We start from the raw sequence: 27,145 nt of genomic DNA on the forward strand, positions 1-27,145 counted from the left end.
TTTAATTCTACAAGTACTTTCTTAATTTTAATTTGACCTCCCAAAGAAATGACAACTGGTTTTATGTGGAGAAAACTTTTAACTTCAGCTGCAGTTATTAAAAGATATCAAGGATCTCATACACTTCCACAGCAAGCCATAACGTTGTAATATGGCTGATATATACTCAGCCCCACAAGCAAGCATATGGTTCAGTAAAGTTTGAGTCCTTAATTCCTGACACATGCACAGAGCTTTTGATCAAAGTAACTTCTGTTGCCGCTCGAAAATAGAGAACTGCATGAAGATAAACAGCCATAACAGTGAAGCTAGGGTAAGCCATTTTATTAACGATGAACATACCAACTTGAAGCAAGAAGACACCAACTATAATGCTAACGTAGCAAATAAACCAAAATTTAAAGCCTAAATTTGTTACAGAATGGTTGGTACTCAACCATTAGCGAGGATATGGTTCAGTAATATTTGAAGGATCATTTTCTGTGACATAGACAGAGAGGCTTTTGGATTGGTCTGACTCAGTCAGTGCAGATATGTCTGATCCAGTGTTGTGATGCATATAGAATGCAGGTTGTGAGGGTACTGGAAGTGCGAGAGACTGGCTCTTAAGCATGGATACAACTGAAGCCACGGTTGGCCTGTCCACCACATTCTCTTGCACACACAGTAAACCAATGTGGATGCATCTCATCGTTTCAATTTGTGAACTTGTCGTCAACTCGGGATCTATGATGTTTTGAATTGTATCCTCCCTCCAATTTCTCCAGGCCTATAAAATACATCAATATATTCAAAAAGAAATTTTACCAAGGCAAAACAGAGAATATATAATGACTTTAATGTATTCATACTCACATAGGTTAATAGGTTCTCTTCATTCTCGCCATATTGGAAACTACCAATCTTTTTACCACTTACAATTTCAAGAACTAACACCCCAAAACTGAAGACATCCGTTTTGACAGAAAAACGACCATGAATTACATACTCAGGAGCCATATATCCACTGCATGAATTATATTCCATCTATTAGACATGCTAGTTTTTTTTGTTTTTCAATGAAGCTTTCTGTTGTAAGGAGAGCTCAATATGAAAGTATAAGTTAGCCATATTATCACAGTACTTACTAGGTTCCCCTAACTATCTGTGTATCTCCTTGAGTTTGATCAATAACAAACAGTCTTGCCAATCCAAAATCAGCAATTTTGGGGTTCATATCTTCATCTAACAAAATATTGCTGGCTTTGAGATCGCGATGAATAATTCGAACCCGAGAATCTTCATGGAGGTAAAGAATCCCTCGAGCAATGCCTCCTATGATCTTGTAACGTGTTTCCCAATCCAAATGCTCGTGATTGTTTGGGTCTAAATACAATTTCATTAAATAAAATATGAACTTTTTTAATCTTTTAAGAAATTACTATAAAATATATGAAATAAAATGTACCAAAAATGAAGTGATCAAGACTTGTGTTAGGTACGTATTCGTAAATGAGAAGCCTTTCATCTGTTTTCAAGCAAAATCCTAGGAGCCTTACTAAATTCCGGTGTTGAAGCTGAGCAAGTAACATGACCTCATTCTTAAATTCACGATCACCTTGTTCAGAATTTTTGGAGAGCCTTTTCACGGCTATAGGTTTCCCACTTAATAGCCTACCCTGAATGTTTAAAACAGAAAAATAAGGAAACCATACTTAGATTAATAGATTTTTTCTTGTGAAAGCGATTGTTGTGTGATATATTCATATTTTGCATATATAATCTGTCTTTATTTGCATTGTTTTCATGTGAAATTGGTTAGTTTAATGTGCTTGGTGAAGATTTTGTAGGAAATCATACCTAGCAAGGCTTTGGAGCAAAAACTATAATTTTGGAAGCTTAAGGGATCAAAATGGGTGGAGTTATCATCTCAACAAAATCTCAAGAAGTCACTCTGTCATTTCATCAAACACCTGGGGTGCATCTGTGCAAGTGTCAATTTATATCCACAACTGGTCTCAGTGACCAGCGCCAGAGAGATTGAATTAGAGAAGCTTACCATCACATTAATGCCTCTCTCATGAAGAAGAACCCAACGTAAATTGCTGATACTATAGAAATGGTGGGTTGCATCATCTGAGCAATTGCAAGAGATGCTAGATGACAAAATAATGAGATGGTCAGTATGAATGAATTGCACTATTTTCATCATTAAAAGCTGATTGGCTTAACAATTGTGAAACAATTGTTGGTTAACTTTTTGATTGAGCCACCATGGTCAGCTACTTTTGGAGCAAAGCGTGGGTATCGGCTGGACCCTTGAGCATACTTTCCTATTTTTCCTTTAAAACCCCAAAGCCAATTCCCTCTTTGACTTGAAGCCGCATGTAACTTCCTTTTGAGAATAGGTATTGGTTTTTCTCATACATTCCTATTTTTCCTTTCCTTCCTAAATAAATATTATCTTCCTTATTTTTGGAGGAGTCCCTTGGCCTATAAATACAAAGCTTTAACCTAATAGCCAAAGAATCTTTTTCCACCATCGTTTTCTCTACCATATTTTTCCACCAACTTTCATACAACCAGAGAAATATCAGAGGAAGCCAAGAATTTGCTGCTGCATTATTTGAGGAGCTTTTGAAGGTGTTCCTATGAAGATTCTGAAGATCAAGTCCATCGGCCAAATTGGTTTTATGACAATAATTCTCTTGTTTATATTTTCTTCTGTCATGAACTAATTTCCCTTGTTAGGGCTACGATGTAGCCTAACCATGAATACTCAATTTTTATAGTTATATTAATTCCTTATTATTATCCCATGTTGAGTATTTGTTACTGTTCTTAATGATTTAAATATCTAGCTAATATTTAATTGATGATCCAAGCGGAGACCGAGAGGAGATGTTTGGTGTTTGCTTCTTGTAACAAATACCATGACTTGAATGAGTGCCCGAGAGGGACTAACATGACTCATGCAGTTTTCTTGTAGGTTCTCATAGAACTTAATGGGTTATTGGTTTTCTAAATCCGTTGCTCGAGAGAGAATGGGTTGTTAATTGAGAATACTTTTGGTTGAGCCCGAGAGGGGATATCGAATGAATTAGGAGAAACCAACTGTCAACAGGGATAGTAATTAGGGTTAATTGGCTATAAGAATTAAGTAGAATTGGTTATGGTGAAATCGGATGCTCTAGTGTCTCATCATCTTAATTTTCTATCGTTAATTAAATTGTTATTTTTCATAATTAGCTTTCTTGAATCAATCAATCTTCTTAATTAACTGTTCAAATAAACTTCTAAATTAATCATAATTGGTAGTTAATAGGAAATTACAGTCTTCGTAGGAACGACACTCTACTTATTTCTATGTTACTTGTACGAATTGTGCGCTTGCAATAATTTCACAACATTGTGTTACCTTGTAAACAGCTCCGAACCCACCTCGTCCAAGCTTATTTGCGTCAGAGAAGTCATCTGTTGCAGATCTTATAGTTTCAAAATCATATTGCAACGATTCCACCAGACTAACGTCTTCCAAATTCTCATCTGAAAAGGGAAAAATGAATTAGCGAACAGAGTTCCAAAACCTCAGATAAGATAAATAAACAGAGTTGAACTTACCTTGTTCAAGTTTTACCCTTCGTTTCCTTACTCTGAAGAAAAAGCATATGCTGCTGACAATAGTGACAAAAACAACCAAAACCACAACGATGATGATGACAGTTTGTTTTGTGTTACTCTTCTTTTTTGCTGAAAATCAGATGGGATATCTTATCAAAAGCCAAAACCACACCACACAACAGTAAGACATGGATCAAATTGAAGATATGCGGGGTAACCATACTATACCATACATACCTTCTTCAGGTGCTGGTGCTGGCGGAACTGGAGCTGGAATATCTACTAACGAATTGGCTGTAGACCCAAAGAAAAGACTAACCTCATACCTTAAATTGCAGCTGGGTTTAAGAACTCTTCCTCCTTGCTTTCCACCGCAACAGGTTTGAATTTCTGTGACGGACTGTTTAAGGCAACTGCTGCAATTTTGCTTGTCTATGTCTGGAGTGCACTGAGCAAGTGCGTATATTGTTTCACCTCCAGGGACAGTTGCATGGCCTGCTGCAAATTTTTTAAGAGAATCCCCTGACGCAGCTTTTTCACTTAAGATATCCAACAAGGGGCTAAGCACCAGCTCAAACTGTTGGGGATTTTTAGCAGGGTTTGGGCTAGGCACATACTCAAGAGGGTCCTCTTGTTTAATACCAAATATCAAGTTGTCTTAGTATCTCACCATACAAGGCTCTGCCCATATGATTGCTTCCTTTTGAGTTGAACAATTTTGCAAGAGAATATCAGTAGACTTGTTGAGACCAGCCTGACAAGAGTCCTGTGAAAGATCTCCTCTGCATAATGCAATTGCATTGACCTTGTTGGAGTCTTGTCCCCTGGATGAATTGTAAAACCCGGAATTGTTTTGGGTGTTGGAGGAGAAGGAAGAGAGGAGGCTGCTGAGGTTCTCTTGGTACTTGTCACCTGCTGTGTAGGTGCCAGTATTAGAGCATTTCCAGCAGTACTCAGCTTTTTCTGTGCACATACCATCATCTTGGGCAATGGTGGGAGCAACAAGGTTAAAGATAATAATAGCAAGATTAATGAAGAAAAGCATTGATCTTGAGGAACCCATATTTTAAATTGATTAAAATATTAAAAACCAAAAAAAATAAAAATCTCTCTCTCTCTCTCTCTGCGCGTTTTCTCTTTGCAACGATTTCAAAACCCAGCTCTCTCTTCTCCCTGCTCTCTACCCCATGACACCACCACCAGCTCTCTCTCTCTCTCTCTCTCTCTCTCTCTCTCTCTCTCTCTCTCTCTTTCTGTGTTGGTCTTGAAAAAACTGGAGGTTGCTGGGTTCTTGGGTTTGTGTGTATTTGGGTCAGTGTTTATTTTGTTAGATGAAGGCCATGCCCTTATCCTTTGAGCAGTTTCAAGGGAACGGGGTGTTAGATTTCTCTTCTTCAATTTCAGAGCCACAGCCCCCGCAAAATCAACATCTCCACCACCACCACAATCAGCAGCAGCAGCAGCAAAAGTGGAATCAAAACAGCAACAAGGAGAATTGCTATGTGGGCAACACTGAGCCCACCTCTGTTGTTGACACCAGAAGAAGCCCAAGCCCTTCCACATCCTCTTCAGCACTGTCTTCTTCTCTCGGCGGCGGCGGAGCCAACGGCAGTGGTGGTGGCGGTCCCCGAAATCTCCAAATTCCCCAATTTATCGGTCCCGTCACCGGCGAAGTTTTGACGAAGTTCCGCTCCCTTCTGAAAGAGAGTGGGATGAGCACCCACGGGAGGGAATACGTGAAGGGGTCTCAGTGGCTTAGCCCTGTTGAGTAGCTGAGCACCCCCAGAGCCATCGAAGCCTTGGAAGCCCGTAAGGCTGAAGTTGCCATCGAGCTCAGTGTCGTTGTTGGGCGTTGACAGCAACCGAGTCGTTGGGAACTCGACGCTCGAACTCAATTCGGGAGTACCCATCTGAGATTGAGAATTGATGGCTGTGAAACCCATCAAAGCAAAGGAATTGGAAGGTTGGTTTCCCTGGAAGGAGCTGAGAAAGCCACTGTCGCAGCCCAAATCAAAGCCATTGTCAAAAGGGTTGGTGGAGACGACGTTGAGGAGAGAAGAGAAGCAGGATTTGGAGGGGAACATCCAAACAGCGCTGCTGGACATCGGTAGAAAACTGAGAAAAGGGTAGAGAGAGAGAGCTGGGTTCGGGGTTCGTTGCAGAGAGAGAGAGATTTTATTAATTTTTTAGATTTTTTTAAATATTTTTGGTTTTTAATATTTTATTCATATTTTAATCAATTTAAAATTTAAAATTTTTAAAAATGTGGACCCACCGTGCACGTAAAGAGAGATTTGACAAAAACCTTAACAATGAACCACATTGTAATAAATTTTAAAGACCAAGGTATGTGATTGTTAAAATCGAAAAGAGATGGACTAACATGCCTTAAGGATGTAACCATATGGTACTAAACTGTAATTAACCCTTTAATAAATCAAGTAGAAGTCAAAACATCAAAATATCGGTAATATTGAGCTGCTCATTGTTCAAAAGAGTTTGGATAGGTCTTTATATATATGCTACTAGGTGATGGAAGAGGATTTTTCAACCTTGATCTCTGTTAGAAGGGATTCTTTCTCTTGTTAGCTTTGCTGTAGAGGTGGCTTATGTTCTTTCTTATCCTCTGCGGAGGTTTTAACTATGTTGGTACAAATTTGGAAAATGACAGGTGTTAGTGTAGATAAATGAAAAATTTTGAGTGAAGACAATAATTATTATCACATAATTAAGTTCAAAAATCCAACAAGACAACACAACAATTTAGGTACATCAAGCATTCTATTAATATGATGGACAAAAGTATAACCCCAGTCTATTTAATCAACGGCCGCCAAAGCATCTCTAATAGTGAACGCAAATCTTCCATCACTGCCCCAGCCAACCAACTAGTTCAAATCAATCGAAATGAACTCCTTCTCGAGCGAACGAAACGCGTTCGCAGGGAAGAAAGACAGAAGGAGAAGGGGCAAAAAGGGAATAGCAGAAAAGGTTAAGTGGAGAACATTTTCGACAATTCACTGTGTTGATGAGAAAACAAAATTGAAAATAATAGTAAAAAGAGGGCATTTCCGTCATTACACTGTGCTTAAATACAGCGTAGAGTTGGATTGAACTTTAGTATATGTATATATACATTTTAGCGAGGCTTGATGGCTTATGTGACAATTGTGTGCGTTAATCTATATCAATAATCCAATTCATACTACTAACAAAATCAACTTTTATGTTATTGATATACAGTGTCTATATGCTTCCAAAGTTTGTGATGCATGGACACTTCTCTATTAATAATCCAATTCATACTACTAACAAAATCAACTTTTATGTTATTGATATACAGTGTCTATATGCTTCCAAAGTTTGTGATGCATGGACACTTCTCTATTAAGTCGGATGTCTAATTTTAGCGTCTTAGTTTTAGAGATAGTAAGTGGACAAAGAAAGAGTTTTCGTCATGGAGAGAATGTGGAATATCTTCTGAGCTATGTAAGTAAAAAGGAAAATAACAGAATTTTTTTTTTTAATCTCTGATTATATTTCTACAAATTTAATTGACAAATTAATGGTTGCAGGCATGGAAAAGTTGGAGCGAAGGGACAGGTTCAAATCTAATAGATCCCACAATGGGGACTAATTCAAGAAGTGAAGAAGTTATGAGATGCATCCACGTTGGGTTATTATGTGTGCAGGAAAATATAGCTGATAGGAAAACCATGGCTTCTATACTTATGATGATCAATAGCTCCTCTCTCACTCTTCCAGTGCCCTGAAAACCAGCTTTCCTTTTGCACAGTAGTGTTGGATCTGACGTGTCTTCGGGATGTCAACGTAATTCAGAGGTGACAACCGGGTCAGATCTATCCAAGGGCAACTCTGTTGTTAAAGCACCAGAAGATGAGCTTTCACTGATCACCCAAGTATATCCTCGATAGTGCCTGCAGATAAATGCATGCATGGAAACTACATTTATGAAATTATATATAATAATGTAATTTAGCATTCATTTTTGACGCAGCACTACATCAATTTTATTCAATTTTCTTCTAAATAATTTTTGTAATTTACCAAAAAGTAAAAAGGGCATCGCAAACCAAAGGAGTAAAGACTGAGAATGAATATTGGCTTGTTGACTTGAGAGAGAGTATATAACTTATAAGAAGTGTCAATGAAGCTAGAGATGCTGGTAACGAAGAAGCGTCAATCAAGCTAGAGATGCGAACTTTTTAAGCGTGGAATAAAGTATCGTGGAGGACTTTAATTTACTTCCAGATAATCAAAGTCTCCTCAAAAATCAAACCAGCTACCAGTCCCTTCTTTGTCAGCGTCTTAGTTTCAACCGTGTTTGAAACTTGGGCTTGTCCAATATAGATCCCTACATTTTCTATTTCCTAGACATATACCCATCGCTCTATAAATCTATGTGTAAAACCCAAATTCAAATTTAAATGACTAGTATGATATAAGAGGTCGTAGTATTTCTATGTTTTTACATCATTGCCACTAAACTTCATATTTTATTTATAATTTATTTCAAGCATTTCATTAACTGCCATAATTGTAATTAATATACTCCCTATTAATAGCATATCAATCACCCCATTTCTTTTAGTTGTCATTCCCTCTCACATCTCACCCCCTAAAATTACAACAACAACAACAACAACAACAAAAAAATCTGTAAATTACATATCCAATAATGTACCTATGAAAAATATAATATAAATATATACATATAAAATATAGGTATATTATTTACCAAAAAAAAAAACAAAGTCAATTACTTTGTAATTGCGTATATTTTTCATAATTAAAAATAGGTACACAATAATTTATATAAAATATAGGTACATTATTTACCCACAAGTAAATTATTTTACAAATACCTGTAAATGTGTATAGGTACATTATTTGGAATAGATAATTATGTACACTTTTTATACTAGGTAAATTATGTTTTTCATAAAACAAACAAGTAATAGTTACATTATTTTTTCAACATAATTAGTATGTACAGTTTTATTCATAAACAATTATAAAGTGGAGTATTAGTCATGTATAATTCATAAAAAGAAAATAACATAAACATTTTACTGAAGGGTTTTAGGAACAAAAAGTGAAGGGTTTTAGGTATGGCAAATTGAATTTGAAGGGTGTAAGCCAAATTTACTATTGAAACTTAACCAAATCCAAGAATTGTTTACCTTAACTTGTAGAGGTCGTTCCAACGATCCTAATGGCGAAAACAGCGCAAGAATTGGAGTTGTAGAATGAAATTAACGGTAGAAAGAAGTTTGAAGGAGGAAGAAGGCTGGGCGGGCTGGCTGTCTCTCTCTCTCTCGCTCTCGCTTGTCCAGCCCAAAAAACCATCCTTTCCCCATTCTATACTCTTCGGAAACACCAACCCACACATGGGGAAAGAAGAGACCAACACGTGTCCTTTCAAACCTATTCCAGCGACACCTATGCTAAGCTGGCAAAAGTGGTCAACATTCAGCATGACACGTGTCCCTTACCTGGCCCAAGGATAGTTGCAGGATCAGATTACCAGTCAAGAATCTGACGCCCAAAATTTAGCCACATCATTTCTTGATTTCCAGTATTTCTAGATCTCCAAAAATTCACCGAGCACTGAAAAATACTACAAACTCATAAACACATGTACTTTCCTTTAATCACATCCAAATAACCATTTGATCTCAAGAAAAAAAAAGAAAAAAATTGTCTTGTACACTTCTAACAAACCCAAAATAATTCTCCAAAATTTTATAAATAGTTTTTAAGCACCATAAAATTTCCTGGGTGTCACACGTACACATACTGTAACATAACATATTTAGGTTTGAGATTTTGTAGCACCTGGTATCTTCTTGCTTCAAATTCAAATGACTAGCTTCTCGTGGCTTCATTATTATGCCTGTTTATCCCCATGCAGTTCTTACACTCAATTATTTCTTAATTTCCTATCACCTTTTGCACAAAAGAATAATTGGATGAATTGTCTATCCTCGGTTCAGTTTGAGTGATGAAGTGGGTTAAAAGTAGGCAGATTCCCATTGCTTTCAATTCTGGATACATTGTTATCTGACAGTTTTTGCTTGATATGCGTGCTTGATGTCTTTGAACAACTGCAGGTCGAGTTAAATATTTTGTGTACACCAATTGTCGTTTAATTGAGAGGCCAAATTAAACCAATTTGTTATGGTATCAATTTATCAAATGCCAAACTAATCCAGACTGGAAACAAGTTTTCAACAAAACGCAAATCCAATCAAGCCAACACAAACCAATAAAATTTCGGATTAATTTGGGTTGGGCCCATATTAAAATATTAAAATAAAAATACATTTTTGCATGAGATTTTGATTGATGGACTGACGGAAGAATATACATCGTAATTGCTTTGTTCTTTCCGGTTGGCCCACATCAGAATCTTCCAATCCAATGATAAAGAAGACGATGTCAGAAGAAAATTCAAAGACAAGACTTGAAGAAGGAAAATCTGGGATTGGTCAAAATTGGACCCCAACCGCTACCTCAAATTAAGGGTCAGGAAACCATATAGACCTAGTATATTTTTAAGTCAAGAAACCATCTTGTCTTTCCTTTAAGATAAAGTTGTTTGTACTTGTCAGTTGAGCAAGAAAAATGGGTTCCTCAAGATCAATGCTTTTCTTCATTAATCTTGCTATTATTATCTTTAACCTTGTTGCTCCCACCATAGCCCAAGATGATGGTGTGTGCACAGAAAAAGCTGAGTACTGCTTGAAATGCTCTGATACTGGCACCTACACAGCAGGTGACAAGTACCAAGAGAACCTCAACAGCCTCCTCTCTTCCTTCTCCTCCAACACCCAAAACAGTTCCGGGTTTTACAATTCATCCAGGGGACAAGACTCCAACAAGATCAATGCAATTGCATTATGTAGAGGAGATCTCTCACAGGACTCTTGTCAGGCTTGTCTCAACAAGTCTACTGATATTCTCTTGCGAAATTGTTCAACTCAAAAGGAAGCAATCATATGGGCAGAAGATTGTATGGTGAGATACTCATACAACTTGATATTTGGTATTAAACAAGAGGACCCTCTTGAGTATGTGCCTAGCCCAAACCCTCCTAAAAATCCTCAAAATTTTGAGCCGGTGCTTACCCCCTTGTTGGGTATTTTAAGGGACAGAGCTGCGTCAGGGAATTCTCTTCAAAAATTTGCAGCAGGGCATGCACCTGTCCCTGGAGATGAAACAATATACGCGCTTGCTCAGTGCACTCCAGACATGGACAAGAAAAACTGCAGCAATTGCCTTAACAAGACCATCTTAGATATTCCAACATGTTGCCGTGGAAGGAATGGAGGAAGAGTCCTTAAACCCAGCTGTAATTTAAGGTATGAGAATTATAGTTTCTTTGCGTCTAGAGCCGGTTCGTTAGTAGATATTTCACCTCCAGTTCCGGCAGCACCAGCACCTGAAGAAGGTATGTATGGTATAGTATGGTTACCTCGCATATCTTCAATTTGATCCATGTCTTACTGTTGTGTGGTGTGGTTTTGGCTTTTGATAAGATATCCCATCTGATTTTCAGCAAAAAAGAAGAGTAACACAAAACAAACTGTCATCATCATCGTTGTGGTTTTGGTTGTTTTTGTCACTATTGTCAGCAGCATATGCTTTTTCTTCAGAGTAAGGAAACGAAGGGTAAAACTTGAACAAGGTAAGTTCAACTCTGTTTATTTGTCTTATCTGAGGTTTTGGAACTCTGTTCGCTAATTCATTTTTCCCTTTTCAGATGAGAATTTGGAAGACGTTAGTCTGGTGGAATCGTTGCAATATGATTTTGAAACTATAAGATCTGCAACAGATGACTTCTCGGACGCAAATAAGCTTGGACGAGGTGGGTTCGGAGCTGTTTACAAGGTAACACAACAATCGCTTTCACAAGAAAAAATCTATTAATCTAAGCATGGTTTCCTTATTTTTCTGTTTTAAACATTCAGGGTAGGCTATTAAGTGGGAAACCTATAGCCGTGAAAAGGCTCTCCAAAAATTCTGAACAAGGTGATCGAGAATTTAAGAATGAGGTCATGTTACTTGCTCAGCTTCAACACCGGAATTTAGTAAGGCTCCTAGGATTTTGCTTGAAAACAGATGAAAGGCTTCTCATTTACGAATACGTACCTAACACAAGTCTTGATCACTTCATTTTTGGTACATTTTATTTCATATATTTTATAGTAATTTCTTAAATATTAAAAAAGTTCATATTTCATTTAATGAAATTGTATTTAGACCCAAACAATCACGAGCATTTGGATTGGGAAACACGTTACAAGATCATAGGAGGCATTGCTCGAGGGATTCTTTACCTCCATGAAGATTCTCGGGTTCGAATTATTCATCGCGATCTCAAAGCCAGCAATATTTTGTTAGATGAAGATATGAACCCCAAAATTGCTGATTTTGGATTGGCAAGACTGTTTGTTATTGATCAAACTCAAGGAGATACACAGACAGTTAGGGGAACCTAGTAAGTACTGTGATAATATGGCTAACTTATACTTTCATATTGAGCTGTCCTTACAACAGAAAGCTTCATTGAAAAACAAAAAAAACTTGCATGTCTAATAGATGGAATATAATTCATGCAGTGGATATATGGCTCCTGAGTATGTAATTCATGGTCGTTTTTCTGTCAAAACGGATGTCTTCAGTTTTGGGGTGTTAGTTCTTGAAATTGTAAGCGGTAAAAAGATTGGTAGTTTCCAATATGGCGAGAATGAAGAGAACCTATTAACCTATGTGAGTATGAATACATTAAAGTCATTATATATTCTCTGTTTTGCCTTGGTAAAATTTCTTTTTGAATATATTGATGTATTTTATAGGCCTGGAGAAATTGGAGGGAGGATACAATTCAAAACATCATAGATCCCGAGTTGATGACAAATTCACAAATCGAAACGATGAGATGCATCCACATTGGTTTACTGTGTGTGCAAGAGAATGTGGTGGACAGGCCAACCGTGGCTTCAGTTGTATCCATGCTTAACAGCCAGTCTCTCGCACTTCCAGTACCCTCACAACCTGCATTCTATATGCATCACAACACTGGATCAGACATATCTGCACTGACTGAGTCAGACCAATCCAAAAGCCTCTCTGTCTATGTCACAGAAAATGACCCTTCAAATATTACTGAACCATATCCTCGCTAATGGTCGAGTACCAACCATTCTGTAACAAATTTAGGCTTTAAATTTTGGTTTCTTTGCTATGTCAGCATTATAGTTGGTGTCTTCTTGCTTCAAGTTGGTATGTTCATCGTGAATAAAATGGCTTACCCTAGCTTCACTGTTATGCCTGTTTATCTTCATGCAGTTCTCTGTTTTCGAGCGGCAACAGAAGTTACTTTGATCAAAAGCTCTGTGCATGTGTCAGGAATTAAGGACTCAAATTTTACTGAACCATATGCTTGCTTGTGGGGCTGAGTATATATCAGCCATATTACAACGTTATGGCTTGCTGTGGAAGTGTATGAGATCCTTGATATCTTTCTATAACTGCAGCTGAAGTTAAAAGTTTTCTCCGCATAAAACCAGTTGTCATTTCTTTGGGAGGCCAAATTAAAATTAAGAAAGAACTTGTAGAATTATAGTTAGGGGACATGGTGGAGTGAATTCGTTTTGGTATCAAATGCCAAACTAAACTAATCAATCCGAACTGGAAACAAATTTTCAACAAAACCAAATCAACCCAAATCCAACCAACCAAATAAACAAGCCAACACAAGCCAATAAATTTTGGATTAATTTGGTACAGACCCGCCCGTAGAGCATAGGGAATGTAAAGTGTGGCTGATATCAGCCGACACTATACTAGACCCACATGGCCTCTTCAAAGTTATGAAGGGTGCAATAAATTCTAGCTATTCAATTGAAGCTATAAGTGGAGACGAGTTGTTACTTGTGAATTGAGCAAGAAAAATGGGTTGCTCAAGATCATTGATTGTGAAACTTCACCTTTATACCTGACGACAAACTTGGGATGCAAGTTCCACTTTGCACGTCCTATGCCCACTTTCCCCATTTTCGGTTAATGAGAGTTGTGCGTGATCGACCCCCAACCGTGTTCATGTTATCCCACAATTCATGTGGATTGGGGAGTGCGAGTGTTTGAATATATCCACTAACCCACATCGGGCCTATTGTGTATGCGTGCATGTGTGGACCCACATTGAGTGGTGCACATCCGAACTCGCATTAAGTGGCGTGTTAGATATTTACCATAGAAGCCAATGTAAAATAGATATTTCTAAGAAAATAATATATAATAATCAAAAGGGCAAGAACGTTGCTTTAAATACATAACGTATACAAAGTAACAAGTCTATGGATTAAGATATAAATGGAAAGTGATCTAAAGAAGTTAGATGCACGAGACCTTTCCATACATATAAATATCATATCCTAAAATGTTCTTGGTCATAGGATCACCAATTGGACAATGGTGACCCGCAAAAACTGGTACACATTATGTCTGCTCAATTGGGAGATGACTAGTCTCAAGTCATTCGTGTAGAGACATTGAGACAGATGTGTAGGTGCTCTATAAAAGATAGAGTCCACTGAACGCGATCAACTCTAGAATTCTTATATGGAAGTCTTACTCACAAGTGTTAAACAAAGAATTCTAAGTTGTGATCATGCAAATTAATCCTTAGACTTGAGACATCACAGTTGTCTTGTGTATATGTTGTTTCTCTTTGAGAGCATTATACTGTCGTATCAAAATGATGTGACTTAAAGGTGTTCCTCATGATTCTCAGTGTGTACGTAGAGACAGGTGAATGTACAACAAGGAATCTCTGCTTTTAGTAAGAAGAGAGAATAGTCTAAAAATATGATTCATGAATCTTTGGCCAAAGTATTGGATGGAAATTGAAACAAGAACGTTTGCAATTTCATCAAATTAAATAATATAATTAAGAGATGTCATATTAGGGATTATGACACAAGTTTAACATATCCCGAGAATATGACATAGAGTATTGAATTAGAGAATGATCGAATTGCATTGTAATCACAAACTGACTAGGTTCTCTAAATGAATTCTTTTTAGCTTGGGTAGCCATGACATACTACTAGGTGTCACTCATGGCTTGTAGAAGCCCTGTAAAGACTAATTATAATTAGCCTTCGCCAATAGGGAGAATTGTATGAAGAGATACAATTCACACTTGATTCAGAGTGAATCATTTATACCCACTGCCTCGCTAATTAAAACCTATAAGATCGCACAGTTAAAAGCAATCGATTGGGAAATTATGAAGAGAATGAATGATTTTGTGACTTGGTCAAAGTTAATGTGAAAGTCAAAGGTCAAATCTAATGTGAAAGTCAAAGGTCAAAGTCAAAAGTCAAATAGCTGACCCAATACTTGACATGGTCAACTAAGGATGACTAGGATCAACACTCGTTAGACAAGTGTGTGATTGAATTAGTCAAGTCACTTGAGTAATTAAATTAATTAGATTAATTAATTATTCAATTAAAGTTATGAAACTTTAATTAAAGGTCCCATATGAAATTCAAAAGGAATTTGACCATATAGACTTAGGCACATATGTGACACATTATAGGATTAATGTGTTGGACCAAGATAGCAAAAGATGACACACAAAAGCGGGGTGTGGCTACACTAGGGCTTGGGGGCATTTTTGTCACTCTTATGACATTTTTGATCCTATAAGTGTGTAGCTATGGAATCTTATCATCCTAGGGTTTTCAAGTTGGTGAAATTGGAAGGGAGAAAACATCAAGTTCTCTCTCCCTAACCACTTGAATCTATCACATCAAGTGAGGGTGCTAGCACCACTCTTCACTTGTTGTCTACTCATTCTCTCATCCCATTCAATCCTTGGTGAAGAGCTTTGGGGAGGTGCATATCTTTGTACCTATTTGGATAGCTACAAGGTGGAAAATCAACATTAACTGGAGAGACAACAACAAAAGGACCACTCCTTCTTCTTAAACACCATTCTTGGTTTCATGATTTGCTCCAAGAGTATGAACATCTTATCTTTCTCTCAAATGAGATTTAGAGTCTTTGGTGCACACTTTCATAGACTTATAAAGATTGTGACCAAATAAGACTTGCATGAATCCTTAGTTTATTTAATGCTTCCACTCTTACTTTGATTCATATTAGATATGGCATGCTAGGTGATTTATACTCTCAAAGTTTGGTTGTATAGTTTTTAAAAATCTTTACACAACATCATTCCCACAATATTCCCTTCATGGTGCACATCTGAACTCGCATTAGGCTTATGCGCATGTGAACCCACATTGGGCTTATAGGCATGTGAACCTGCATTGGACCAATGCCCATCCGAGCTCGCGTTGGGCTTATGCGCATGCAAACCCGTATTGGGCCAATGCACATCCAAACCCGCATTGGGTTATGCCTAAATCCAATCCCATGACGTGGCTAATTGGTAGCAAATTATTTTGCTCCCACATTGCCCCCTTTTTTCCTCTTGCCATGTCACTTGTGAGTGGTACAGGGAAAAATATATAAATTGGTACTTACCCCTGAATTTCCAGTACCTTGTTCAAATTTGACTAAACTTATGATTGGACTTGCCCAAAAGTTTGCGAAACAAGAAACCTAGCCGATTTGGTTCGGCCAAGAACTGAACCCCCACATGTGAAGAACCTTATGTGGATGTACCAGACTTAACTGGACTTGTCTTGCTTCCTTTTGATATCTAAGCTTTGGTGTCACACCCCAATTATTTTTTATTATTTTTTTTATTATTTGGGAATGTGAGGTAAAAGAAAAAAAAACTAAAACTAAAAATTTAATTATCAAGAAACATGAAGATTGAACGTAAACTTCCATTTAAGTCAAAGTAATTTACATTGTATTATTACAAGCAAAATAACAAGAAAGTAACAAACTTTCAACAAAACACTCAAAACTATCCATAATCCGTTCTTCTTGTCCTTACCAAAAACTACACTTCAGGTTTCAAAGCCTGCAATAGATTCAATAAGGGGTGAGCATTACATGCTCAGTAGGGGTCCTATGTTTTATGTGATTAGTGAGATTTATAATGTACAATTTATACAATGCATGAATGAACTTCAATTCTACCCAACCCGTTAATCTATATAATAAGGCAAGCAAATCTGCATGTCCCATACCATGCATTTTACCACTGTGATTCCGAATGCCCCATTATATAAACTAACACCCATTTCAATCATCCCATAATTCCCCTTTTGCTAGTCATCTTGTCTACACCATTGATCTCCAAGCCCAAATCACCCAATCGACAATTATACCGCCGATTTCCTAATTTACTGTACACACGGGCTCGCCTGAACTTGGTCCCTACAATGGTTAGACTCAACTACACAAAAGATACTTCCCATTATCCTTTTTTCCATAATTTCTTTATCAACCCAAAAATTCCAACCACCACCGACAACATATGAATATGTCAAAATTCATCACATTATAATGATAATTGACAACATGTATATATCTAATATCAAGGATAACAATCAAACAATATAACCAAGCATAACAACAATCAAATATTATCAAGCATAATTTAGTATTTACAATATTTAATTATCTCAATATATGCAAAACAAAACTTCCCCAAGAAAAACCCCTACCTCAAATCCAAAGCTATTGTACACTTCCCAGTTGAGCTTTTTCCAAAATCTCACCACACTTCACTCTTTCTTTCTTCTGTCTATGATTTTTAGGAAACTAACACACTTGAAGTACCTATGATCAAAGAACTATTGAGTAGACCTATTTATAGTAAGCTAGAGTCGATTAGATGAAGCTTAATGTTGTGCCACCAAATTAGTCTATAGGTTCCTAGACTCTCAAATAGCCTTTTGTGTTGGCTTTGTAGAGTGCTTAGTGAGCACTCTCCTATCAAGTTTACATATATAGGAATAACTATCATTCTTACACCTCATGCTTTAATTGGTTTTGAGGACACTACATTGCAACACGTCAGTCTTCAACAATGCTTAGTAAGCATAAATGTCTTTCTAACCGTTTTTGTAAAGTAAGTATATATATATATATATATCTATATATAATAATAAAAAATAAATAATGCTGAAATGAATTGAAATAATTAAAGCCATGCAATAACATTTGATAGGCTATACTAGTTAATAGCTAACTTCACGTAACTTGCCATATAACTTATATTTGTATATATAGATATATTATTAATTATATAGTTTTGAAGACTAATAATTGTAAATATTTAATTTTATGAAATATTAATATACGTATTTAAAAATATGGGGTTTCACATTGGGCTTATTCTAATTATGTATTGAATTTACTTGTCTTACCTAGGTGAGTACTAAAATAAGTACAACCACCTTTGCTATGGGTTCTCTTAGATGTGATTCGTCCGGTCATTCCAACTTTCAAATCTATTCCGATCCTATCTTGTATTACGGGTTGAGTTCATCGAGATAACACTATCCTCTTTTCAAAACTTAAATAGGATTGGAGTTTCAGTTCTTCAAATAAAACTACTTTTTGAATTTGAAATTCTGGACAATTATCTGAACCAACAGAGCTATTCTGACTAACGCTATAAAATGAGGGTCTAAGGATGGGTTTTAGGTACCTGGATATCATGACTCACAAGCGTAGGCTAAAACTTCACTTATGTCTTTGCGCTGACATCCCTAAGAATGAATGCTCTCCCAAGAGAGGAGGTGCTACAGGAATAGATATCCACTATGGTGGAAGCTCTTCATCAGGTTCGCCTGTGAGGTTATTCGATGACTCCGAAGTTCCGAACTCGTTGCATAGTCACTAATGTAAATCCAGGACTCGATCGAGATTTGACAACATATGCAGACTTCATTCTGGCGCTCATTCGATTCGTTGTGGGCACTCACCGGTGTCAGAAAAGAAAGAGAGGGTCCTAGACCTTCTCGCTTGAACATAGGTGATGCTGACTCTTCATATTAAATGGGGGAAGACCCTAGGCCGTCACGTTTCAGACATCGTCACCTGCACTCCGATAGGGACAGAGAGACTTTTCCATGGAAGAGTTATTATAAGATGGAGAGGGAAAGAGACTCACTTAAGGAAACTTTGACTCGCCTTAAAAGGGATCTAGTATATCTCGACTGTGTTGTGGCTCTTGCTCACTTTGAGGGGATTCGTGACAGCTTCCAGCAAGGGATCAGCTACTTCCATGACAAAGCCAAAACAGATTATTCGTTCGTTGATTGGGATAATTTCCTGAAAGAGACAAATTAAGTTAGGGACTGATAATAAGTTGGGTTTCAATTCCCAATCCTCACTGGAGTTTTAGTGGGGTGAGTCCAACTAGTTAGTTGTCTAATATTCTGTTTCGTAGTATCCATTTGTTTTATTTTGCTCTAGCCTATGGCCTTTTATGATTTCTTGTACCTTCGAGTTTTTGAATAAGGTCAGAAGGATTCTACTTCCCGTTTGATTTCTCACAATGTGTGCAAGTTTAAGCGTACTTCAATTCCCTTAGGGCTATCTTGGAATTAGAACGAGCCCTACTAACTAGCTCTAGAGGATTGATAACTTTAGGGTAGTGTTGGGATCAACATGGATCCTATTGATTTCCCCCAGAGGATTGGTAACTTTTAGGTGACATTGGGATCGTCATGTATCCAATTGACTGCCCTTAAAGGATTGGTAACCTTGGGATAGTGTTGCGATCGGGATGGATCCTATCGATTGGCCAAAAGGGATTGGTAGCCTATGGGTGACGTTGGGATTTGGCTGGATCTAACTGACTGCCCTATGAGGATTGGAAACCTTGGGGTAGGGTTGCGATCGGCATAGATCCTATTAATTGCCCCTAGAGTTAGTTGCGCGGCTATACTTTTAACATCGTATGTAGTTTATAAAAAATAAATATAAACTTAGTATTTTTAGGTCAATAATTTTTTAAAAAATTTTCTTTTTAGTAATTAAGTAATATCTTATCATTTTTAGTTACTTTCATTTGTAATTATGTTTCAATTATTAATTTTTAGTGAATAATTAATATTAAATATTTTAATTAACTTTATAAATTATTTTACTTAATAAATAGTAATTAATTTTTTTTAATAAAATATTTAAATACTAATTATTCACTAACAAAATAGTAATTAAAACATAATTAATAATTAAAGTAATTAAAAAAGAGAAATCCATATTATGCTATTGAAAGGTATAGCTGCATGTATAGCGACTATACCTGTGAAATATACCTCTAATAGAGCATAGCTGTGCGGCTATATGTTTGAAATATTCTATTTGTAGTGTAATTAAGTAATATCTTATCATTTTTTAGGTACTTTCATTTGTAAATATGTTTTAATTATTATTTCTTTAGTGAATAATTAGTATTAAATATTTTACTTCACTTCCAAAATTATATTACTTAATAAATAGTAATTAATTTTTTCTTCAATAAAATATTTAAATACGAATTATTCACTAACTAAATATTAATTAAAACAAAGCTACAAATTAAAGTAATTAAAAAAGAGAAATCCATATTATGCTATTTAACAGTATAGCCGCGCGGCTATACTGCTGAATATTCAGGACAGCAACTCATTTTGGTTAGCTATTATCTGTAGCTTGCTGTGTTTTTGCTTGGTCTTGTGGAAGTGTATGTGATCCTTGATACGCGTGTTTGATTGATACATTTGATTGATCCTTGGTTTTGGCTTTTGATAAGATATCCCATCTGATTTAATTCTAATCTCGAAAAAATTGCTAATGGATTAAAATTTAGGGTTAATTACAATTTTGGTCACTGGGTTTGGCTCGAAATCAATTTTAGTCACCGTGATTTCAATTTTCCTAATTTCGTCACTATACTTGCAGTTGTTAACAAATCAGGTCACATCTCAAGAATATAAGATTTTTGGCAATATGAATCCAAAAATATCAGATTTTGGCATGGCAAGAATGTTTGGAGTTGAAGATCAAACTCAAGGAAACACCAAAAGAATTGTTGGCACCTAGTAAACCCACATGTCAATTATTTTGGCCTTGCAATTAGAGGTTACATGGCTCCAGAATATGCTATGGAGGGATTGTATTCGGTAAAATCGGATGTCTTTAGCTTCGGAGTACTTTTGCTTGAGATCATGACGGGGAGAAGGAAACTTTTTAGGCTTTCATCCAACAAATCATGCACCTACTCTTATAGGCTATGTAAGGTCTTTATTTGGGTTAAACTATACAAAAAGTTTCTCAAAAACTAATCAATGTAGCTTTCAATTTAAGAGTAGTACTTACATCTTTGAAGGGTATTAATTGCAGGCTTGGCAGTTATGGAACGAAACGAAAGGGTTGGAGTTGATGGATCCGTTGTTGAAGGACTCATGCAGTCCAAATGAATTTTTGAGATACATTCATATTGGATTATTGTGTGTTCAAGAAGATGCAAACAAGAGGCCAACTATGTCATCGGTTGTTCTAATGTGTTAAAAAGTGAAACCAGTAGTCTATCCAGACCTGAGAAACCAGCCTTCTTTACAGGAAGATCTACTGATCACCATGATCAAGAAAACGCTCATCATTGCTCAGCCAATGGTTTGACGATTTCTAATGACTTGCCCCGTTGAGGAAGATGACAATTAAGTAAAGATCATTGTATTCCATTAATTAAAGGCTAAATGTGAATTATGCACTCGCCCTAAATCTTAATTTCAATCACGCTGAGATCAACTAGTTTCTTAGTACTTAATACGTTTCCTTAGGAGCTGAATTTGCTATCCAGTTTGTGATCTGACACTCCAATTGGTGCATATCACTCTAAAGTAATCTGGAAAATTTATTATAAACTCGCATCAAGTAATTAAGTAATATCTTATCATTTTTCAGTTACTTTCATTTGTAATTATGTTTTAATTGTTAGTTCTTTAGTAAATAATTAGTATTAAATATTTTAATTAAATTCATAAACTAAAAGCAGCCAATAAAGATGTTTGGCACGAGGACCACCAATCCAATGAGATGGCTTCCTTCATTGGATTCTAACGTGCCAATGCATTCCAGGCGAACAAGATATGTTGGAATCTAATACGTTTCCTTTTGTTATTCGTGCCATACTGATGTCCGCTTCTCGTTATTGAATTTAATATTAACGTATATTAAATTCAGAAACTAATGATTCACTAACTAAATAATTTTGTAAAAGAAGTCAAAATGGACAAAATTGCCCTTATTTATTTTTGAATTTCCTAAGGAATCCTTTACATTTGCATGTTTTTGATTTGAAAGTTGAGAGATTTTTCTGTCTTTTTTGAAAAAGCTTTGGCTTTTTCCAAAAGTGAAATTTTTTTTTTGGCTAAAACCTAAATTTACTTAATAAATTAAAATATAACTACTAATTAAGTAATTAAAAAATAGAACTTCATATTATATAGCCGCGCCGCTATAATGTTGAAACTTTCTATTTAGAGGGGATAGCCGGCTATACTTTTGAGACTTTCTATTTAAAGGGTATAGCCGCGCGGCTATACCGTTGAATATTCCAATTGTAGAGTATAGCCGGGCGGCTATACTGTTGAAATATTCTACTTCATAAGGTTTAAAAGGGCAAGTAAAGTGGGTTAAATTTGTGGTTGACCCATAGCTTCGCACTTGTTTGCAATGAAATATTTCAAGCCTAGGCCGACTTAGATTTAAAATTAAAATGGTAGAGCTCAAATTAAATCTAGTGAGCTAATTCGTATCTATCCTGCTCGTGTATAAGCTCAAAAGGCAATATTTTCATATCATTTCAAATTATATTATTTATATATATTCATTAATACGGGTAGCATTCAAGCAAATTCAAATATTATATATGAAAAGGCTGCAATTAACTAGGAATGAATTGACATAAAATGCGACCCTATTTGTTCTGGGTGTAGGCTTATATAATCATATGGGTGTGGTCTCTCGATGAATAACTTGTAGAACAGTTCACAAAACCAGCTTTCTTTTTGCACAATAGTGCGGGATCTGACGTGTGTTCAGAATGTCGAGTAATTGAGAGGTGAGAACCGGGTCGATCGATCCAAGAGCAACTCTGTTGTTAAAGCACCAGAAGATTAGCTTTCACTGATCACCCAAGTGTATCCTCGATAGTGCCTGCAGATATATGCATGCATGGAAACTACATTTATGAAATTATATATAATAATTTGATTTAGCATTCATTTTTGACGCAGCACAACATCAATTTTATTCAATTTTCTTCTAAATAATGTTCGTAATTTACCAAGCCTAATATTCCTCCTATATATTCCAATTGTAGAGTATAGCCGCGCGGCTATACTGTTGAAATATTCTACTTCATAAAGTTAAGAGGGGATAGCCGGCTATACTTTTGAAACTTTCTATTTAAAGGGTATAGCCGCGCGGCTATACCGTTGAATATTCGTCGCAATTTTATTGAAATATTCCACTTCAAAAGGTTTAAAAGGGCAAGTAAAGTGGGTTAAATTTGTGGTTGACCCATAGCTTTGCACTTGTTTGCGATGAAATATTTCAAGCCTAGGCCGACTTAGATTTAAAATTAAAATGGCTGAGCTAAAATTAAATCTGGTGAGCTAATTCATATCTATCCTACCCGTGCATAAGCTTAGAAGGCAATATTTTCATATCATTTCAAATTATATTATTTATATATATTCATTATATATGAAAAGGCTGCAATTAACTAGGAGAAGGTATTGAGAGGAACAAGAGGGAGTCTGAAAAAAAGGGAGAACGCGTGAAAAAATTGGAGGGAGTGTGAAAAAGTTGTACAGCTGTTTAGAAAGGAGGGAGGAGAGAGAACAAGTTGAGGGACTCATTCTAGTACTACCGTTTACAGCCCATTCCTTTGTCGAGGTGACGTCTCCCCTGGAGTCTGCGGTGACTTGGGGCAATAGACAATTGAATATGAGAATCTTGCTCAACATTTCAATGAGATGCGGTGGAAGTGGGTGCCAAGATCAGCAAATCGTGCAGCTCACATGTCTGCGACGATAGGTTTGAGAGCTATGGAACTGCAAAGTTGGGTCATCCGACCACCATTGTCTCTTGTTGGGGTCCTGAACTCTGATGGTTTGCCTTGCCCCCCAGTTGGGTCATCTCTCTTGAACTAGATTTCTTTTCTGTTTTTTGGTTGGGCTTGAGACAGTTTACTAAACTCCGACGGAGCTTTAGATTTGTCTAACCCTTATTGTATTTTGCTTCTGTTCTGTGTTCTTGCTGGTTCGGCCAGCTGTGTTGTATTTGCTTCCCGTTTTGGGCTTTTTTAATACAACAATCTCTTTCAGACCAAAAAAAAGTCAAGTACTTTAGTTTGGTTTTAGTTTAGAAACAGAGCAGCTTTCTTATTCATATTAAATTAATATATATCGTAAATTATATAAAATGGATGTGTTGAATTGAATGAACCAGTTTTTTATTTCTTTTTCTTTTCTTTTCCTTTCCTTAAATTTGTGGCACCAAGTAATTACTGATGTAATTGTTTGATTACTTGATTGGTAAGTAGTAATTAACTCGTTAAAACAAATTAACAGTGGTTCTTGAATCTTGCTCATGTCCGCGTGTTTAAGGGGACAACCCGATAACAGTGAGTGTCCAGGCACCACAGGTCAGGCCTTCTCTTTGAAATGTCTAAGGAGAAACAAAGAAAGAAAAAAACCAAAAGCAAACGTACGCAAAACGAATTCTTGACTTTTGCTACTCCCTTTTGTCTTCCCAATATCCATCCGCAGTCAAGCAACCCTCTGGACCGGGGCAACAACTAGAGTCAAGGTCTTCTCTTAATGTCCTATATACGTCTAAGGAGGAAAATAACCCTATTAGTCAAGGTCTTGTAATAACGTAACTAGTGGCTATGAGAAGAAAGCCAAGTCAGTGAACTTGGACAAAGCAGTCACCAGTTTTTGCTATAAAAGCCCAAGTTATTTTCATACGGAGGAACAAACAGAGAAATGGGTTCCTCAAGATTGCTAATTTTCTTCGTTCTTCCTATACTCTTGGTCTTGGCCCCTCTTGCTCCTACCATAGTGGGCCACCATACCAGGGGCGCTTGCACGGAAAAAGCAGACTACTGCTGGAGCTGCGTCGACAATGACGACATGCAGACTTTGAACAACGCCTCCAACAATGGCGGCATCTACAGACAAAACCTCAACACCCTCCTCTCCTCTTTCCCTTCCGACCCCAAAATCAATCCCATATTTTACAGTTCTTCTCTGGGACAAGCCCCGGACACAGTGAACGCAATTGCCGTATGCAGAGGGGACGTTGCACCCGAAGATTGCCGCATCTGTTTCAAAAACTCTGTTCCCATTCTCCTGCAGTATTGTGCTGATCAGAAGAAAGGAATCATATGGGCAGAGCGCTGTACGGTTCGATTCTCGAACATCTCGATTTCCGGTGTGCTTAAAGATGAGCCTGTTCAGTTTGTGGATAGCCCAAATGAAATATCAAACGCTGAACAGTACAAGCAGGTGCGCGATCCCTTATTTGAAAATTTAAGTGAGAAAGCTGCAGCAGGGGACTCTGATTTAAAATTTGCAGCAGGGAATGCGTCGGTGCCTGTAACAAATGAAACAATATATGCAACTGTCCAGTGCAGCCCTGATTTGAACAAACAAAACTGCAGGGATTGCCTTAAAGAGTCCATCTCAGAAATTCCAGAGTGTTGTGGTAGAAAGGGTGGAGGAAGAGTTCTTAGACCCAGCTGTTATTTGAGGTTTGAGTCCAATCCTTTCCTTGAGAGTCTGGAGCAGATACCCTAATAAACCTTCCAAGGTATAATAATTTATTTTTGTTTGTTGCTTAATTTCTTGTTTGAGCCCCCAATTAGTTAACACCAACAAACAGAGCCTTGTGATTTTTGCAGGAAATAATATGAGGGGAAATAATACGAGTAACATTACAATAATAGTGTCGCCACCGTCGTACTTACGATTGGGATTGTCATTATGCTTATTAATATTATCAGCATTTGCATTCTTGTGAGAGTCTGGAAGCGAAGAAGGGCAACAAAGTTTATTCAATTTTGTTTTATTACAATTTGGAATTTAACAAGGGCACTCTTCGTTTGTTAGTGCTTGAATTTGTCAAGACCCATGTAATAGGGATTACTCCCTTTTTTCTAATAATAAAAATAAGGATTATTCTATGTTTTTATTTATTTATTTATTATTTTACAATACGATAAGCCCAATTCAAAATGAATGCGCATGCCAATTTATAAACGCCAATTAGATTAATTTATAATAATTTAAAATATCCCAAGCATAAACTAAAATAAAATAAAATAAAAGAGGGTACATTGGCACCACGCAAGCGGCATGAAGTGTCTTTGACTGCTTTTGTATTTATGTTTGCTTGAAATTGAAAACCATGTCATTGTCTTAGGCTTGAGCAATTAGAGCATCCACAGTGGGAGGTTGTATGTTAAATATACACCCCGAGTCATTGGAATCGTCTCCAATAGGGAGATGTAAATGGATGTAAATATACATCACCACCATGGGGATGTAAAATAAAATGTATATTTACATCTATTTTTACATCCCTTGTAGGCGGGACCCACCGAGAAAAGAAGAAAAATGAAGAAAAGTCAACATAAAAGGCTGGGACCCGAGGCTACACCTCAATTTACACCCTCACTAGAGCAAAAACATATTTACACGGAGGTGTAAAGAAGATGTAAAGTGGTTTTACACTCCAATTTACACCCCACTGTGAATGCTCTTACAGACTGAACCAATCAACACCATTCTATATACAATATGCATGGAAATGTCATTGTCTTAATAGATGCAAAAATAAACCCCAAGATTTTAGCATGGCGAGGTAATATATTAGATTTTAGCATGGCGAGGTTGTTCGTGCTTGATCAAACAGATGGAAGTACCAATCGAATTCTGGGGACCTAGTAAGTACTAGCAATGGTGCCCACGCAATGCTATGGGTTTTAAAACCTTGTGAAATGTATACAAAGTTGTGAAAATATGTAGGAAAGATGGTACTATTTATATAAATAGTGGCATCATGCTTTGTTTAGCAAGTCTAAGTTACAAAAAATAGGATAATAACATGTTTTTTATGTTGTTTGTCATGTTAAAATACTGACCATATTTTAATAAATGGTTAATTACAGTTTAGTACCCTATGGTTACATCCTTAAGGCATGTTAGTCTCTATATTTTCAATTTTAACAATCACATACCTAGGTCTTTGAAATTTGTTACAATGTGGTTCTACCGTTAGGGTTTTTGTCAAATCTCTTTGTTAGTTGCCTGCGTGGCACGGTGGATCCCACATTTTTCAAAATTTTTAATTTTAAATTGATTAAAATATTAAAAACCAAAAAAATAAAAATCTCTCTCTCTCTCTCTCTGCGCGTTTTCTCTTTGCAACGATTTCAAAACCCAGCTCTCTCTTCTCCCTGCTCTCTACCCCATGACACCACCACCAGCTCTCTCTCTCTCTCTCTCTCTCTCTC

The 27,145-nt window shown here is 36.7% G+C and overlaps 2 protein-coding genes, 1 long non-coding RNA gene and 1 pseudogene across 5 annotated transcripts; 3 read left to right on the top strand and 1 right to left on the bottom strand.

The window, feature by feature from the left end:
- Positions 1 to 297: 297 nt before the first annotated feature.
- LOC103324568 (cysteine-rich receptor-like protein kinase 15) lies at positions 298 to 5,784 on the bottom strand (annotated as a pseudogene). Its single transcript, XR_016125292.1, has 6 exons — positions 3,838 to 5,784; positions 3,601 to 3,729; positions 3,398 to 3,525; positions 1,128 to 1,658; positions 856 to 1,006; positions 298 to 769 (listed from the first exon to the last, which is right to left on the bottom strand). The product of XR_016125292.1 is annotated as a cysteine-rich receptor-like protein kinase 15 (transcript).
- A 4,316-nt stretch (positions 5,785 to 10,100) lies between these two features.
- On the top strand, positions 10,101 to 12,954 carry LOC103324579 (cysteine-rich receptor-like protein kinase 26). Its single transcript, XM_089048625.1, has 7 exons — positions 10,101 to 11,074; positions 11,183 to 11,311; positions 11,387 to 11,514; positions 11,595 to 11,805; positions 11,887 to 12,124; positions 12,246 to 12,396; positions 12,483 to 12,954. The coding sequence occupies exons 1-7, from the start codon at positions 10,249 to 10,251 to the stop codon at positions 12,810 to 12,812; spliced, it is 2,013 nt and encodes a 670-aa protein (XP_088904751.1). The 5' UTR covers positions 10,101 to 10,248; the 3' UTR covers positions 12,813 to 12,954.
- A 7,604-nt stretch (positions 12,955 to 20,558) lies between these two features.
- LOC103324576 (uncharacterized) lies at positions 20,559 to 21,283 on the top strand. The gene is made up of 3 exons (XR_001677537.2): positions 20,559 to 20,657; positions 20,696 to 20,850; positions 20,959 to 21,283. It is a non-coding gene; the product is annotated as an uncharacterized LOC103324576 (long non-coding RNA).
- A 3,300-nt stretch (positions 21,284 to 24,583) lies between these two features.
- On the top strand, positions 24,584 to 25,813 carry LOC103324569 (cysteine-rich repeat secretory protein 38-like). Of its 2 annotated transcripts, none has more exons than XM_089048628.1 (2): positions 24,584 to 25,440; positions 25,513 to 25,813. In XM_089048628.1, the coding sequence occupies exon 1, from the start codon at positions 24,615 to 24,617 to the stop codon at positions 25,425 to 25,427; it is 813 nt and encodes a 270-aa protein (XP_088904754.1). In that variant the 5' UTR covers positions 24,584 to 24,614; the 3' UTR covers positions 25,428 to 25,440; positions 25,513 to 25,813. The 2 variants fall into 2 exon arrangements, with proteins under 2 accessions (XP_088904754.1, XP_008224861.2); XM_008226639.3 differs by having other exon boundaries at positions 24,585 to 25,440; positions 25,532 to 25,813.
- Positions 25,814 to 27,145: the final 1,332 nt, after the last annotated feature.

The sequence above is a fragment of the Prunus mume genome, linkage group LG3, assembly GCF_029339155.1.
Source record: "Prunus mume cultivar Tortuosa linkage group LG3, ASM2933915v1, whole genome shotgun sequence".
Taxonomy (NCBI): Eukaryota; Viridiplantae; Streptophyta; class Magnoliopsida; order Rosales; family Rosaceae; genus Prunus; species Prunus mume.